This window comes from Podarcis liolepis (assembly GCF_965112155.1).
Source record: "Podarcis liolepis genome assembly, chromosome: 14".
Lineage (NCBI taxonomy): Eukaryota > Metazoa > Chordata > Lepidosauria > Squamata > Lacertidae > Podarcis > Podarcis liolepis.
In genome coordinates, this window is record NC_139569.1 from 12,651,877 (window position 1) to 12,667,837 (window position 15,961).

The 15,961-nt window shown below is 46.1% G+C and overlaps 1 protein-coding gene across 1 annotated transcript; it reads right to left on the bottom strand.

Annotated features, from left to right (window-relative positions):
* Window positions 1-3,929: 3,929 nt before the first annotated feature.
* LOC310692934 (uncharacterized protein) lies at window positions 3,930-6,786 on the bottom strand. The gene is made up of 2 exons (XM_083474520.1): window positions 5,979-6,786; window positions 3,930-5,761 (listed from the first exon to the last, which is right to left on the bottom strand). The coding sequence occupies exon 2, from the start codon at window positions 5,330-5,332 to the stop codon at window positions 4,343-4,345; it is 990 nt and encodes a 329-aa protein (XP_083330646.1). The 5' UTR covers window positions 5,333-5,761; window positions 5,979-6,786; the 3' UTR covers window positions 3,930-4,342.
* Between the last annotated feature and the right edge of the window lie 9,175 nt (window positions 6,787-15,961).

The following is a 15,961-nucleotide window of genomic DNA, read 5'->3' on the forward strand; positions in this document are numbered from 1 at the left end:
GCCCTAGTCTCTTGTGACAGAGTGTTCCACCAGGCCGGGGCCAGAACTGAAAAGGCCCTGGCCCTGGTTGAGGCCAATCTAAACTCCTTAGGGCTCAGGACTTCCAAAGTGTTGTTATTTATGGACCCTAAGGTCCTCTGCGGGGCATACTAGGAGAGGCGGTTCCGTAGGCCGCATAGGGCTTTAAAGGTCAAAACCAGCACCTTAAACCTGATGCTGTACTCCACCTAGAATCCATCATTGGGGCTAGAACTCCATCTGGCTGAGGCTACTTGGGGCAGAACAGGAAACGCTTGGGACAGAACAAGAATAAAACAAAGCTGCAGCAAATGGAGACCGAATGCCACTGAAACAACTCAAACCTGTTCCCAGAGAGCATTGGCTATCACTGATGCCCATCAGCTCCCCCAGCATGACAGCAGAGAAGCTGCAGCTCCTCCCTGCTCAAAGCTGCAGAACTAAACATGGTTTCCAGACATGGTTGAAGATTAAAGGATGATTGCATGGGCGATGCTGGTGCTGTGCAACCGTCAACAGATCTAGGCTCGAAATAAATAAATAAATATGTCAACGCTTTAATTAATCTGCAGCATTTCTTGGCAAGGCCAATGCACAATCTGACAGAGGAAGGTCAGAATGATGTAGCTTAACAAGAATCCACATTAGGAAAGGAAAGGAAATAATCGGACATCTGTGCTAAGGCAAAAAGGCTGCTGGTATCGAAACTGGCCTGCGGCCAGCACTCTCCCACTGGACTTGCCCCAGTTCGAGAGGCAGAGCCACTTCCCCGTCTCCTTTCTTTTACCCTGTGCTGGCAGGAGTTTCTGTGCCTGATATCCATCAGGACCAGCAGCAACCCACTCAGCCATCGCAGCTGATTATATAAGGGCACATTGTTCATAGCTCCATGACCACAGCCCAAGGGGGTGGACGGACAGAAATTAGTGAGGATCAAAACAGCTAAGTGGACCATGTAGTACCACTATCACTATGGTTTGTCCTGGACTCTGCACTGTAGATCTGGTCCTGGTCCTACCTGTGCGGTAGACTGGAGTGATGAGGTGGAGTTGTGTGGCAGTAGACCGGACTGCATCGCTTCATGCTACAAAGGGATGTGGACGTCAAGGTTTTGAATGCTCTCCTGCATTAAACACTCTCATAAAAATCAAAGGAATCCAGAAAGGACTAAGGCACTGTTAGCGGGTGGTTTCCTAGACCGGGTGGATGAGAGGTTGCCTGCTCTTGATGGGGTTACACTCCCTCAGAAGGATGGGTACACAGCTTGGAGGTACTTCTGGACCCATTGCTGTCATTTGAGGCTCAGGTGGCCTTGGTAGCTTGGAATGCCTTCCATGGAAAGCTTTGGCTGGTGGCCTAGCTTTACCCCCTATCTGGACAGGACTAGCCTAACATTTGTTGTCTAAATAAAAAAATTCCTTCCAGTAGCACCTTAAAGACCAACTAAGCTAGTTCTTGTTGTCTACACTCTGCTAAGCTCTAGGTTAGATTACTGCAGCATGTTTTGTGGGGGGCTGCCTCTGAAGACAGTTTGGAAACTTCAGCTGGTGTAGAATTCAGTGGCTATGTTCTTCAAGATAGTTTGAGCATATAACGCCAATCCTGACCCAATTGCACAGGCTGCCAATTAGTTTCTGGGCCCAATGCAGAGTGCTGCTTTTGACATACATCCTTGGGCAAATTAATTGAAACAAACGGTGAATTTCGTACAGTAGCTTATTGTACAAAACTCACATATACATCTACAAAACTCACATATACGTACATTAGTAACAGATATGACCTCTACTGTTTTTAAGCAACATTTGAACATGGTTTGGCATGGAGTCTACTAGTTTCGAATAGTCACTGTTGATTTTCAGATTCATGTACCACACTTGAATCAGCGCTTGAATGAGCTTCTCCATAGTCGTACGGTCTACAGCATGGAGGCGACTTTTGCATATAGCCCACAAATACTCAATGACACTTACATCTGGGGAATTCCCTAGCGAATCAAGTACCTGTATTTGCTGCTCTGTCATGAATTTCTTCACCACTTTTGATGTGTGACAGAGGGCTAGGTCCTGCTGCAATATCCCAGTACCGCCAGGATACCTCTTTTCCAGCTCTGGAATAACTCTCTTTCGTAGAACTTCAACATATTGTGGCAAGTGCATCATTCCTTCTATTGGCTGCAGGCTTCTGATACCATAATAACTGAAGCGTCCCGAAAACATCTTCTTTTGTGGGTGCTTGACAGACTGATCGATGTGGCATAGAAAACATGCTTTGTTTCAATTAATTTTCACAAGGCTATATTAAGCCTTAAATGGCTAAGGACTACAATACCTCAAGCACTGACTATTCCCATATCAACCGCTTAGACCCTGCATTCATCATCAGAGGCCTTTGTTCATGTGCCCCCTCCACAAGAAGTCCAGAATGTGGCAACACAAGAGGCCTTTCCTGTAGTGGCTCCTGGTTTGCGGAATGCTTTCCCCAGGGAGGCTCATTTAGTACCATCATTACATATCTTTAGGCACTAGGCAAGAACTTTCCTCTATAATCATGCCGTTGGCCTTTAACTCTTTGTGGCCTTTTAGAAGTGGGTGGGGTCTTTTTAATGCCATCTTGGTTTTGACGTATCAACACGGGGTTTATTGCCAATTTGTTTGGTTGTAAGTCGCTTGTTCTCGAAGCTACAAACATGAGTCTGACCAAACTGCGGGAGGCAGTGGAAGACAGGAGTGCCTGGCGTGCTCTGGTCCATGGGGTCACGAAGAGTCGGACACGACTAAATGACTAAACAACAACAACAAAGTCGCTTTGGGTTGCCCTGGGCAAAATAAAGCGACTGACAAATTTAAGAGATAGAAAAATAAATAAAACCAAAGTGGCAAGCCTCCACTGACAGCCTGATCCTCACATTTTAAATGTGAATATTGGGGATTTTGCTGGCTTTTGTGTGTGCTTTCCATTTTGGAAGGAGCTCAAGCTGACATCTGTAGCACACTATGCTCTGTGAGGCCCTTAGCTACTTCTGGCTTGGCTCAGCTTCAGTATGCTTCAATAAGCTTAGATTAGTGGATGTTCTCTTTGAAACGACAGCCATTATACAGCCTGGAGAGAGAAAGGCCTGGGGGTAGGGGAGCAGGAATGAAACAAACATTGATAATCTAATTTTATTGACACTATTATTGGTATCATCATATCTCAGGAGTGGGGAACCTCAGGTCCGGGACCAAATGTGGCCCTCCAAGCTTCTCTATCCAGCCCTTGAAACTCTCCCCTGGATACAACCCCAACTGGCCCTCCTTGTGTGCTTTTCCTTGGGTGGGATGTGACCTTGAACTCTGATAATGCCTAGTGAGGGGTATGTGAGAGCGTGTAGACACTAGTAAACCTTTGCTGTGCCTACGGCCTCGGCCTAGTATACTTGAAGGAGCATCTCTACCCCCATCGTTCAGCCCAGACACTGAGGTCCTCCTCTGAGGGCCGTCTGGCAGTTCCCTCACTGCGAGAAGCGAAGTTACAGGGAACCAGGTAGAGGGCCTTCTCAGTAGTGTTGCCTGCCCTGTGAAATGCCTTCCCATCAGAAGTCAAAGAAAGAAACAACTATCTGACTTTTAGAAGACATCTGAAGGCAGCCCTGTTGATGAATTATTGTATTTTAATACAGTGGCACCTCTGGCTACAAACTTAATTTGTTCCGGAGGTCTGTTCTTAACCTGAAACTGTTCTTAGCCTGAGATACGACTTTAGCTAATGGGGCCTCCCGCTGCCACCGCGCCGCCTCCACTCGATTTCTGTTCTCATCCTGAAGCAAATTTCTTAACCGAAGGTACTATTTCTGGGATAGCGGAGTCTGTAACCTGAAGTGTCTGTAACCTGAAGCGTCTGTAACCCAAGCTACTGTAATGAAATACGATATTGGGGCCCCGCTAATTGATTTATTGGTCCTCAATTAGCTATTTATGGCAGCCCGGTCCGGCGCGCTTCCCTCAGCTGCGCCACTCAGCTCCGTCGTCCGGTAGCTCCAGTCACACCTTAGCAGAGATAAACACAGCGGTGATAAACTGTCACGCCCTTTTCCTAGCTTCCAGACAAACACACACAGAGTCCAGGTTTGTCCTTTTCAGCTCTTTATTCCGACATTCCCCCAGGGATTTCCTGGGCTCCTCTCCGCCATTACAGGCTACGTCTTTCTCCCTCAACGACCAGAGGGGAACAGACAGAAACTCTTCCCAAACTCCTCCCAGCTTGCTAGGCTGACGTCAGAATGCTGAGGCACCATGGGAACAACTTAACCAGTTAAGTTCCAACTCCAACACCCCCTCTTGCATCACATTCTGACAAGACCCTCTGAGTTCAACACCTTCCCCTTTGCCTTGTGCCCCTTCCCGGCATCTTTCCCAGGCACCTGTTGAACCCCTTCAACACTCCCAGAATCACACTGTGCGACACTTTTCCACGCACCTGTGACCTGAAACCCTACTGACCCATTAGGGCCAGCAGTTGTGTCTTCTCCGTCAGACTTTTCCCCCTCTGACTTGACAACCCTTCCGTGAGCTTTCTCCATTACCGGAGATGAAGCCTCACACCTGGACACTCCTTTCACAACCCTTGGAGATGCCCAAACCTGCCCTGAACCCTGACCCTGGACCTGGTCCCCATCACCGGGATCTGAACCCTGATTCTGGACCTGATCCCCATCACTGGGTTCAGCCACAGCCTCCCTTCTCCCTTGAGAAGACTTTGCACCCGTCACCTGGTGACGTATTCCCTTTTCCTTGAAAAGTTCCTCCAGAGCAGACCCAGTAAACTGTGACCCTTGGTCGCTCTTGAACCCTTGCACCCTGGTGGAGAACCTTAGTTCCACCTCCGCAACCCAATCCTGGAACAGTTGCGCCACCTCCCCCTGTGATTTGAGAGAGAAACACCAGCCAACCTGGCTGTGGTCACCTGTCAGCGACAGCACATACCTGGCCTCACCCAGACTCTCAGACCTCTTGGGTCCTGACAGATCTGTGTGAACAAGCTCAAAGGGCTCTTTGGCTACCCTCCCAAACCCGGGAAAATCAAGCACCTTTGCACCTTTGCATGCCCTGCACCCTTGGGACCTCCCACATTTCCGGAGCTTGTACCCTTTTGTGCACCTGTGCAGCTTTTGCACATCTTTGGGAACCTTAGCACACTGCGCCTGTGCTTTTTCAGCATTCCCACCACCCTCCATAGGTGTCTCCAGAACAAAGAAATTGTTCTTGCTCTTCGCCATGTTGACCCGTTGTCGCCCCCCTCTGAAAATGGAACAGGTGTCATTTTCAAAGCACATTTTTGAACCCCTGCTTCGTTAGAGCAGATACAGATAACTGACAACTATTTAGTCCCGGCACAACGCAGATCTCTAGCTCCTCCTGTGAAGGAGAGAGAAAAAACACGTTAGCCACACCACAGACTGCCTTTTTGTGCTCCGTCTGTGAATAAAACAATTGTTCCTGTTGAAAACAGCCCTGCAGTTCCGCAGCTTGCCTATCAGGTGCTGCCTGATAGCAGAAACCAAAACACCCAGCGTGTCATCGTGTCCTGGCTGGAGTTGTTTTCACAGTTGCCATAGAAGCAACAACCGTCCCGCTGCCTCTGTCCTTTGCAGCGTCCGAAACCGCAACATCCTGCGTTGCTCTGAAGACTGGACTTATCTCAGAGTTCCCAGACAAATCTGCAGCACGTATCTCCCGCTGCAGCAGATGGCTGGCCTTGAAGCCTGTAGCTGTGTCCTGTTTCCCAGGCTTCGACTTTCGACGCAAACATCTCTTGGCAGCCTTTGGAAAAAGAGGCTTTTCTGTGCTTTTACTGCTCACCGCCCCCCCCCACTGCTCCCAGGGCTCCCAGGACGCTTTCCTGCACCCCCAGTGGTAGGTAAAGGGCTCCCAGCAGCTTGCCGCTCTCCAAGCTCCTCACGCAGACACGTTGCATTACACGTGTAGCAATGACGAACTCCAGTGGAAAAACACTGCTCCGGGGCTCCTCCCAGCTGGCCTCCTTCTCCTTCTTCCGGAAAAACACTCCTTGCCAGCTCCGCCCCCTCTGAACCTCCACTTCATTCCAGCACGTACAGTGGAAAACTTTAAACGTGCCTTTGGAAACCTTCCGCCCCCCCGACCTGCTCAGCAGCACTCCTTGTGGCTAAAGCATCAGGGACAGGGGCTCCAGCCATCTTTAGGCTTTTGTATTCCTTCTCCAGGGCTCTGGCCTCCTGCTGAAGCTTCACAGCAAATGCAGCACATTTCCAAGTGCCAATAGTCCCTTTGCCCCCCCTCTGGGGCCCACAGCCTTTCCCAGCTGTGCACCGGCTCTCACGTAGGTGATCAGCGCCATCTTGTCTTTCTGTTCTGAAGCAGCCATCTCCCGGCCCTTGCTTTCCGCCTCCAGCCTCACAAACACCCTGGAGCGCTGAACGGCCTCTGGCTTCCTGGCACCCAGAACAGTAGACTTCAGATCAGCAGCCAGGTTGCCCAACTTCTTAAAGTGAGCCTCCCACAGTCCTCCAAGACCTGGCAGCCTGCCATCCTCTTCCGTTCTCCCAAGGGGCCCCAAGCTGTACTCACAAGATCACCAGCTCATCCAGCACCCGTCCGGAGAAACGATTCCCTGCTGCTCTCAGCTCCGCAGCTCTCCTTGCCTCTTAACACCAGGCAAAAAACAACCACCATCTCCTGCCGAACTTCAAACGCATTCTGGCAGCCTCTTGTGACAGTTTTACAAGCGGTGTTTTGGGTTACCCATAACCTGTAATGAAATACGATATTGGGGCCCCGCTAATTGATTTATTGGTCCTCAATTAGCTATTTATGGCAGCCCGGTCCGGCGCGCTTCCCTCAGCTGCGCCACTCAGCTCCGTCGTCCGGTAGCTCCAGTCACACCTTAGCAGAGATAAACACAGCGGTGATAAACTGTCACGTCCTTTTCCTAGCTTCCAGACAAACACACACAGAGTCCAGGTTTGTCCTTTTCAGCTCTTTATTCCGACATTCCCCCAGGGATTTCCTGGGCTCCTCTCCGCCATTACAGGCTACGTCTTTCTCCCTCAACGACCAGAGGGGAACAGACAGAAACTCTTCCCAAACTCCTCCCAGCTTGCTAGGCTGACGTCAGAATGCTGAGGCACCATGGGAACAACTTAACCAGTTAAGTTCCAACTCCAACAGCTACCACTGTATTTTGTTGGAAGCTGCCCAGAGTGGCTGGGGAAACCCAGCCAGATGAATGGGATATAAATAATAATAAAACAACAACAACAACTTTTGTCTCTTGCCCCACTAACCACTCAGATGCACAATATAAATGGCATAACACAAAAGGAAAAATGAATTCAAAAGGAGAAGGGTGGGTGGAACAAGATTAGGCATTATTTCAGAGTGGTCCTGCAATCCCATCTCCACCCCCTTTCCATAGCTTGACAGAGTGGCAGCTGGGGTCCTTTACTTTGCCATGAGTCCTCTCAAGCCTATGAAATTTGCACTTTCCAGAATTATGTAGGAACCAAAGCATAGCTATCCTTCAAAATTCACACTTATCTGAATTTTGCAATGCAGTCCTCTAACTGCATAATGTTTTCAAAAATGCATGTATTGTGAAAGAGTGTGCATTAAAAGCATATATGATGAAAATAACATACACAAATGCAATTAAGAGAAACTGCCTGCCAAAATGTGTACATTAGACCAAACTGCATACAAAAATGTGTTTATTAGGAGAAATTCACACTGTAATGCTGAATAATTTTTAAGAGGATTTCTTTTTTTAAAAAAAAAACAACAACTTGTGAATTGCTGCAGAAATTTGAAGAACTAAATTTAAGGTTGGAAAAATGAGGAACCGGGAGAAATGAAAGTGACAGATTCCCCTATCTTGAATTCTTGACTGGAGGTATTGCTGAATGGTTATTTCAAAAATTATTGATTAGATAGATTTTTTTAAAAGCAGAGCTTCTAGGTTACATTCCACACCTACCTACAGAGTATTTTTGACCAAAATATGTATGCCAGATACCTCCCCCCCACAGCAAAAACATGCATGAAAAAACTGTGTCTTCTTTTTCAGTCCTACATACACATAGGGTTGTGTCCACCTACTCAGAGTAGACTCACTGAATTTAATGGAGCTGAGCAAGCAATGCCCATCAGTTTCAATCAGCGCACTTCGAGTATGACTGACATTGGATACCACCCCACAAGGCTTTCGTGTGGCATCTGAACAGACAATTAGTTGCACAACTTTTCTTAATTAAACTACCTCCTGCACCTTTACATTGAGAGGTTTTCTAAAACGGAAGTGGTGTGTGTGTGTGTGTGAGAGAGAGAGAGAGAGAGAGAGAGAGAGAGAGAGAGAGAGAGAGAAATGGAAACTCTAATTGCTTGTTGCTGCCCCATTAAGCTGCATTAGCCATCCATTTGAGAGCTAATAAAAATAAAGCACAATCCCCCCCCCCAGCCCACCAGATGTTGATGAATAAACTGGTGCTAAATCGGTGGCAATAAAGCAATAAAAGGGGTCGTGGGTCAATTATCTGCACCGGCAGGATGCTGTTGAACTAAAGGAAGGTAATCAACATCTTGAATGGTGCTCCTGGGGGTGGTTTTCCCAGCCACCCAGAAAAGCAACAGAATATTTTGGTGGGGTTTGATTTTGGAAAGGAGGGCCACTGGGGAGCAAGTATGCTCAACTGTTGCAAGGCCACATGCCATGAGTGCATGGGAGGGGGAAGAGGCAAAAGGGAGCAAAGCAATTAATGTATTTTGCCCTCTGTACAGTAGGCTAGCTACTCAAACATTCCCATCTATCCTTCATGCAGACAAGCCAGAGGCATGATCAGAGTTCAAGGACACATTCCAGCCAGGCAAAAACACTCACGGTGCAAAGCAGGGGCAGTGAAGGGATTGAGGAATAGTATGAGGGCCAGATAGTGCGGTGTGGAAGGCTGGAGATCACCATGCCTCACAACTGTCCCGATTTTCCTGGACATCCCATCATTACAGAAGTCATCCCATTTGCACTTGCCAGGAGTCCAGGTTCCCAGCAGTAAGCATAGGTAATTAAAAAGGAGGATTTATTGCAAAAACAAACAGATGGATGGCTCTGACAAAGCCTCCGGTATCATTACTCAAGATGACCCTTCTGAAGACTCCTTCCGGTATCGACAGAAGATATTGAACTTATGACCCTTACGTCTCTTGTTTTGCTTCCTATCCAGCAGCCCTCCCATTCGCTGACTCTTCGGACTTAGTGGATCAGCTCCACCCTCTTCCTGCTCTGAGAGGCTGTATTTGTGCTTCCAGCGAGCTTTGGCTGTGTTCTAGCCTGCTCTCAGCTATTGCCTTATCAGCCTGCCTGCCAAGGTCAGGAAGAGCTGAGGTCTGCAGCTGCCAGCTCTCCCCTGCCTGACTAACATCTAAGCCTCTCTGTTCCTAGCTGCTTTCTGCAGTTGGCAGCAAACCTTCGCTTGGAGCTGGCTCATTCCTGACAGCACTCTATTATATGTCTGGAAGTACCTTTCATGTCATATGAAAGCGCCAATATGTTGTAGAACTTAACAGCTAACAGAACAATGGGAACGTGGAATACACTGCCATGTGGCTACAGAATTGTACTATATATTCTGCTTTATTGCTGGAAGCGGTTTTTATGTTACATGAATGCTCAGACCTAATGCAGAAATGAACAGTTAGGAAAATGTGGAAATGGGGCAACGCTGGTGTGTGGACGCAGCCTAAAGTGGCAACTTGCCTCCACTTTCCAACATTCTGGCCAATGGGAGCAAAAGGAGCTCTGGCCACCAGCCCTAGGCCCTTCTCTGTCAGTGTAATGAGTGAACATTCTACGTATGGAATTAACATGAAAGACAATTCAATACAACTGTGAGGAAATTGTTCCGGTTCTTCTGTAATGTTTCCCTCCCCACTTAGGTCACAAAATACTTGGCACGGGGCCACAAATCAGAAATAAAGTTTGTCTGTCGGTTTCCCCTAGGAATGGAGGTTGGATAAAGCACCTCTTGCCCGGAAAACTCAGCTTGAGTAATCTCTGCTATATTTGTATTTGTATCCAAATAGGTAAAGGGCTGTTCAGTCCAGTCATCAAATTAAGACCTTTAGAGTCCCGGAGAACTTGAAAGATTTTGATGCCCCCATATATCTCTAATTCAAAATGCAAACAATAATACACTGTGAAATATTGTCTTCTACATTTATTTTATAAAGTTCAGCGTGACTGAATCTTGCTTTTACATTTTTTGTTGCACTGAACTTATGACACATATATTGTGTGAGTCAGTGGCTCATGTGCTTCTGCCTTGCACTTTTTATAAAGATTTGAGGAGTTAGGTTATTACCCCTCTATGATTGTCCATAGGGGATGCGGGCGGCACTGTGGTCTAAACCACTGAGCCTCTTGGGCTTGCCAATCAGAAGGTTGGCGGTTCGAATCTTCACAACGGGGTGAGCTCCTGTTGCTCTGGCCCAGCTCCTGCCTACCTAGCAGTTTGAAAGCACGCCAGTGCAAGTAGATAAATAGGTACTGCTGTGGCGGGAAGGAAACGGTGTTTCCACGCACTCTGGTTTCCATCAGCGTGTTCTGTTGCGCCAAAAGCAGTTTAGTCCTGCTGACCACATGACCCGGAAAGCTGTCTGTGGACAAATGCCGGCTCCCTTGGCCTGAAAACAAGATGAGCGCCACAACCCCATATGCCAGGTCGCACAACCATTGCTACTGTGTTTTTTCTTTTAGCAGATCAAGATGATCAGGTGACAGCAAAAACTGCAAGGCTCTTAACGGGGCAATTAGAATAAGATCTATTATTTGAGTATTGATGTAATGCCCCCAAATATATTTTGCATAGTTAAGTTTTTACCTCTATCTTCAGTGCATTTTGTTTTGTTTTGTTTTGTTGCTATGGCTAGTGGCTGATGCAAATATAGATTCTTCTGTGGGAGCCTTTTCTCGTTGAACCTAGTTCAGCTGCACCATATGGTCCATCGTTAATCCGGCAATGGGAAATTTCGGTGGTGTCTCCCTTCTCTTGATGCCCTAAGCATGTTTTGCTTAATGGTTAAACTGGCCCTTTGGTGGACATGCCCAAGGATTAAGGCTTTCTGGGAAATGATATATAATGAATTGAAAAAGGTATTTAAATATACCTTCTTGAAGAAACCAGAGGCCTTTCTCCTGGGCATAGTCGGCCAATTGGTGCTAAAGAAGGATAGAACTTTTTTTATGTATGCCACAACAGCAGCAAGAATACTCATTAGAAAGTATTGGAAGACACAAGATCTACCCACTCTGGAAGAATGGCAGATGAAGGTGATGGACTACATGGAATTGGCAGAAATGACTGGCAGAATCCGAGACCAGGGAGAAGAGTCGGTGAAAGAAGATTGGAAGAAATTCAAAGACTATTTACAGAAATATTGTAAAATTAATGAATGTTAGAATGATGTTGGATAGAAATTAAGTGGTTTCCAGCTGCAATGCTTTAAGAGACATGAAAAAAAGGTTTATAAATGGGTAAAAGCTTAATGGCAAGGATTTGCTGAACTAACAAATTGAAGTGGAATACAAAAAAGGGAGGTATGAGGAGGTCCGGGGAAATAAGTGTAAGAAAAATATGCAACGGAAAATTAAGGTGTTTTTAACTGTTTTTATTTTGTATTTTTTCTTGTATTTTTTCATTTTTACTGTAATATCTTTAAAAAATTAATAAATATCTTATAAAAAATAAAATAAACTGGCCCTGCATGCAAAACATCCCTCATTCAATCCCTGGCATCTCCAAGTAGGGATGGGAAAAGTCCTCTCTTTGAAATCCTGGAAAGTTGCTGTTGGTCAGAGTCGACATTGCTGAGCTAATTGGACCAATGGTCTGATTCAGCTTCCTATGTTTTGGAGAAGGGTTGTAGCTCAGTGGCAGAGTATCTGCTTTGCATTCAGAAGGTCCCGGGTTCAAATCCCCAGCACCTCCGGCTAGAAGAGACTCTTGCCTGAAATTCTTAGAAGCTGCTGTCAATCAGAGTAGACAGATGGAGCGATGGTTTGATTTTGCACAAAGGTGCTTTTTGTGTACCTGCTGCCTGATATAATTATCCTTTCCAGGCCTTCAGATTCTCAAGTTTTAATTAAAGTCCACGGAGCAAAACATGGCGTTAGATGCGGCATTTGGAAGATTTTCCTTCTTCATTGACCTTTCAGGAGAAAAAATGCTATCAAAGAATTTCACGGATTTGCTTCTCTTTTTCTGACATCTCGTGTCAGGCTCTGTGATGATGCTTTTAGGGGAGGGGGGCGAACATAACCAAGGCACATAAATATTTGATACCGAGGCTAATTTGTGTTCTCCTTTCCCGTCTCTTTCCTTTCAAAGGAACAAAACACCATAAAAATGTTTCCTGACATGTCCTCTGTCATCTCTTTTCCTCTTTCACAAACATGAGACAGAGATGAGAGTTCAAGTTGACTCAGCGGTTTATTAGCATTGTTTTTGGAGTGCATATGTAACAGCGACATTAATTAATTCTAAGTACCCTTGTATCAACAGTTTAAAATTCAGAGTTGAACTTGGACTTCTTAATTCAGAATTATGTTCGTCGTTTGCAAAATATTTAATGGGGATTAAAAAAAAGAAAAAAAGCCTGTGCAGGAATTTGAATCTAGTCCAGATCGTATTAGAAAAAGACAGGCACACTTAACAACAGGGATTTGACCCTACAATCTCCAGTTGCACATGTGAAATTGTAGAAGTATTGTGGATTAGGGACGAGTGAATCTGTTTTGTTTTGTTTTTTGAAGTTCCTCGGGGTTTTTTTTCCAGTTTTACGTTCAATTCTTCACAGTTCACATCAGTTAGTGTTTTTAAAAACATCATCAGCATTTTCATGCAAATGCCTCTAAATATACGCATGTAATTTTGCCTACTGTGCATAATTTTGCATAGCAAATTTCACCAACATTATGCATTCTTATATGTTATGTCCTTTAATCTATGCATTTCAGTGCAAACTCTGTCCTAGTACATGCATTTTTTGCACACGTTACTTGGCATTGCAAAAATCTGGAGAAGTGTAATTTCCAAAGGATGGCTGTGCTGCAGTCCTTGCACCGCTTCAGAAAGTGCAAACGAGGTTGGTTCACCTTGAAATGCCAACTCAGTTAAATTTCTTCCCCACCCCTAGCCTGGATAGAGCAAATTTAAGCTCTGCAGCCCTGGCCAAGTCACTCCAGCATCAACACAGAACCTCTAGTTCAAACACCTGAATGCTGCTCTATTCAGCATTATATCTTACAGGCTACTTGAAACCTATGCTACTATCATTGCAGTTTATAATGCACCAAGGAGAGAGGGAGGCGCACTAGCCTGGACTAAAAAGTTTGAACCTGCGAAGAACATTCTGGGCTGACCAGTGCAGCCAACTCCTAGCACAAGGTTGTCTTCTCATATAGGTCATTGCAAATTTTGATGGCATCACCAGGACATGAAGGTTTCTTTGCCGGTAGAGCAGCCCTCCTTTGGCTATACAGTGGTACCTCGGGTTACAGACGCTTCAGGTTACAGACTCCACTAACCCAGAAATAGTACCTCAGCTTAAGAACTTTGCTTCAGGATGAGAACAGAAATCGTTCGGCAGCAGTGGGAGGCCCCATTAGCTAAAGTGGTACCTCAGATTAAGTTTCAGGTTAAAAACAGACCTCCAGAACAAATTAAGTTCTTAACCCGAGGTACCACTGTATGCTAAAAAGGTAAAGGGACCCCTGACCATTAGGTCCAGTTGTGGCCGACTCTGGGGTTGCTGCGCTCATCTCGCTTTATTGGCTGAGGGAGTCGGCGTACAGCTTCCGGGTCATGTGGCCAGCATGACTAAGCCGCTTCTGGCGAACCAGAGCAGCGCACAGAAACGCCGTTTACCTTCCCACCGGAGCAATACCTATTTATCTACTTGCACTTTGACGTGCTTTCGAACTGCTAGGTTGGCAGGAGCAGGGACCGAGCAACGGGAGCTCACCCCGTTGCGGGGATTCGAACTGCTGACCTTCTGATCGGCAAGTCCTAGGCTCTGTGGTTTAACCCACAGTGCCACCCGCGTCCCCTACTGTATGCTAAATCCACATAAATCCACACACAACATATCTCAGGTTTCCACTTCACACACACACCCCCGCCAGGGTCTGGGGGTGGTTTCCCATTAACATCCTTGTGCCAGCGCAAACGCTACAGCCCCCAAGGCAAAACGTATATACTTTCCTCCCTGTGCAGCTCTCTAATTTGAACTTGGGCAAACAGACCCAAGGCACATCAAAAGGACTTGTTATTGCTGGAAGGCTCAGAATTGCTAAGCATATATATATATATATATATATATGTTTTCGTAGATTTTCACGGGTACAGGAATGCAGGTTTTGGTGTCCTCGGGTGTCTTCCCGTGTAAAAGTTGGGGTGTCTAGGCGACGTTTCGACGAGGTCTCACTCGTCATCTTCAGGCTGGTGCTTTCGGCTTCTTGTTACTGGAACAGAGCGGGATCTCAGTGTTTGAGTTCCTATAAATACTGTAGAGGGGTGTGGTGTATTGCCTCAAAAGTTCTGGGCAGAGGGGAAGTTCCCAGGCTAGTGTTCTTTTCTTCTTTTGTTCCTTAATTACTTGAGGGATATCTTGAGTGATTTCTTGAGTGATATTCTGAGTACCACTTAGGTGGGTCATTAGGTGTGGATTAGTTGCTAAAGCCTTCGTGTCTTGACCTCTTGAATTTGTGAAGAGTTTTTCTGGGAAGATGGCTGTACTGCACTTAGTTGTGCTTTGGCTTGGCTTCGTGTATAGGGGCGAGCTGTGGTTTTGTGCCCTGTGCCAGCCAGATCTGTGTAGGGATTGCAGGGGGGTGCAGCATCCGGAGTTGTCACTATGGTTTGGTTACTGGATGGTGTCTGTAATTTATCTGTGGAGAGGGTCTGGGTTTGGGTCTGGTGTGGTTGATTGGTGGTGGCGTTCTGTGTGCCTCTGGATCTGGTGTCGGTTTTTGTGGGGAGGGCTAATTTCCAGATGTCTGGCAGGCGGGACGTGTCGTCACGCTTGTTCATGTTGTGAGGGTGTTTCTCTATCTCGATGGCTTCCATGATTATTCTCTTGTGGTGATGTTCCATGTTAAAGAGCAATTTGGAATCTGCAAAATTAATTTCGTGTCCTGTTTCTTTCATGTGTTGGAAAAGAGAGGAAGATTTTTCTTCTTTTTTGACGGCATTCTTGTGTTCTGCGATACGTGCATTTATTCGTCTGTTTGTTTGTCCAATGTACGTGGCTGGGCAGACTTTGCAGGGTATTTCATAGACCCCTTGGTTTTCCAACTGGATTTTATCTTTGGGGTTTCTGAGGATATTGGCTATTTTTTGGTTGGTGCAAAAGGCTGTTTTGATATTGTGTTTATGGAGGATTTTGCTAATTTTATCTGTAGTGCCCTTGATATAAGGAAGGAGGGCCATGCCATTGTTTTCTTCCGTGTCTTGGTTTTTGGGGGGTGTTTCTTTTTGGATTAGCTTCTTAACCCTGTTTTGCTGGTATCCATTGGCGAAGCTAGCCTAACCAAAATCAACCCAGATGAAGCCAATAAAATCAGACTTGAAGTCACCAACATCCTCTGCTCCAGCAAACCACCCAGAAGCAATTTACACAAAGAAGAACAGAAAGCACTCACCAACCTGAGGAAAGACAACAACATAATCATTCTCCCAGCAGACAAAGGTAATGCCACTGTTGTGATGAACACATCGGACTACCAAGCAAAACTATCAAATCTACTCCAAGACCCTACCTACCAACCTATAAAAACAGATCCCACCACCTATCTGGAAAAAACCACCAAATCCAAAATAAAAGCCTCTCCTATCAGTGAAGAAATCCAGCTAAGAATCATCCCCAGAGAAAAATCA

Excerpts from the sequence above, each read along its gene's own strand:
- LOC310692934 (XM_083474520.1), bottom strand. The coding sequence starts at position 5,332 with ATGTGCTTTGAAAATGACACCTGTTCCATTTTCAGAGGGGGGCGACAA.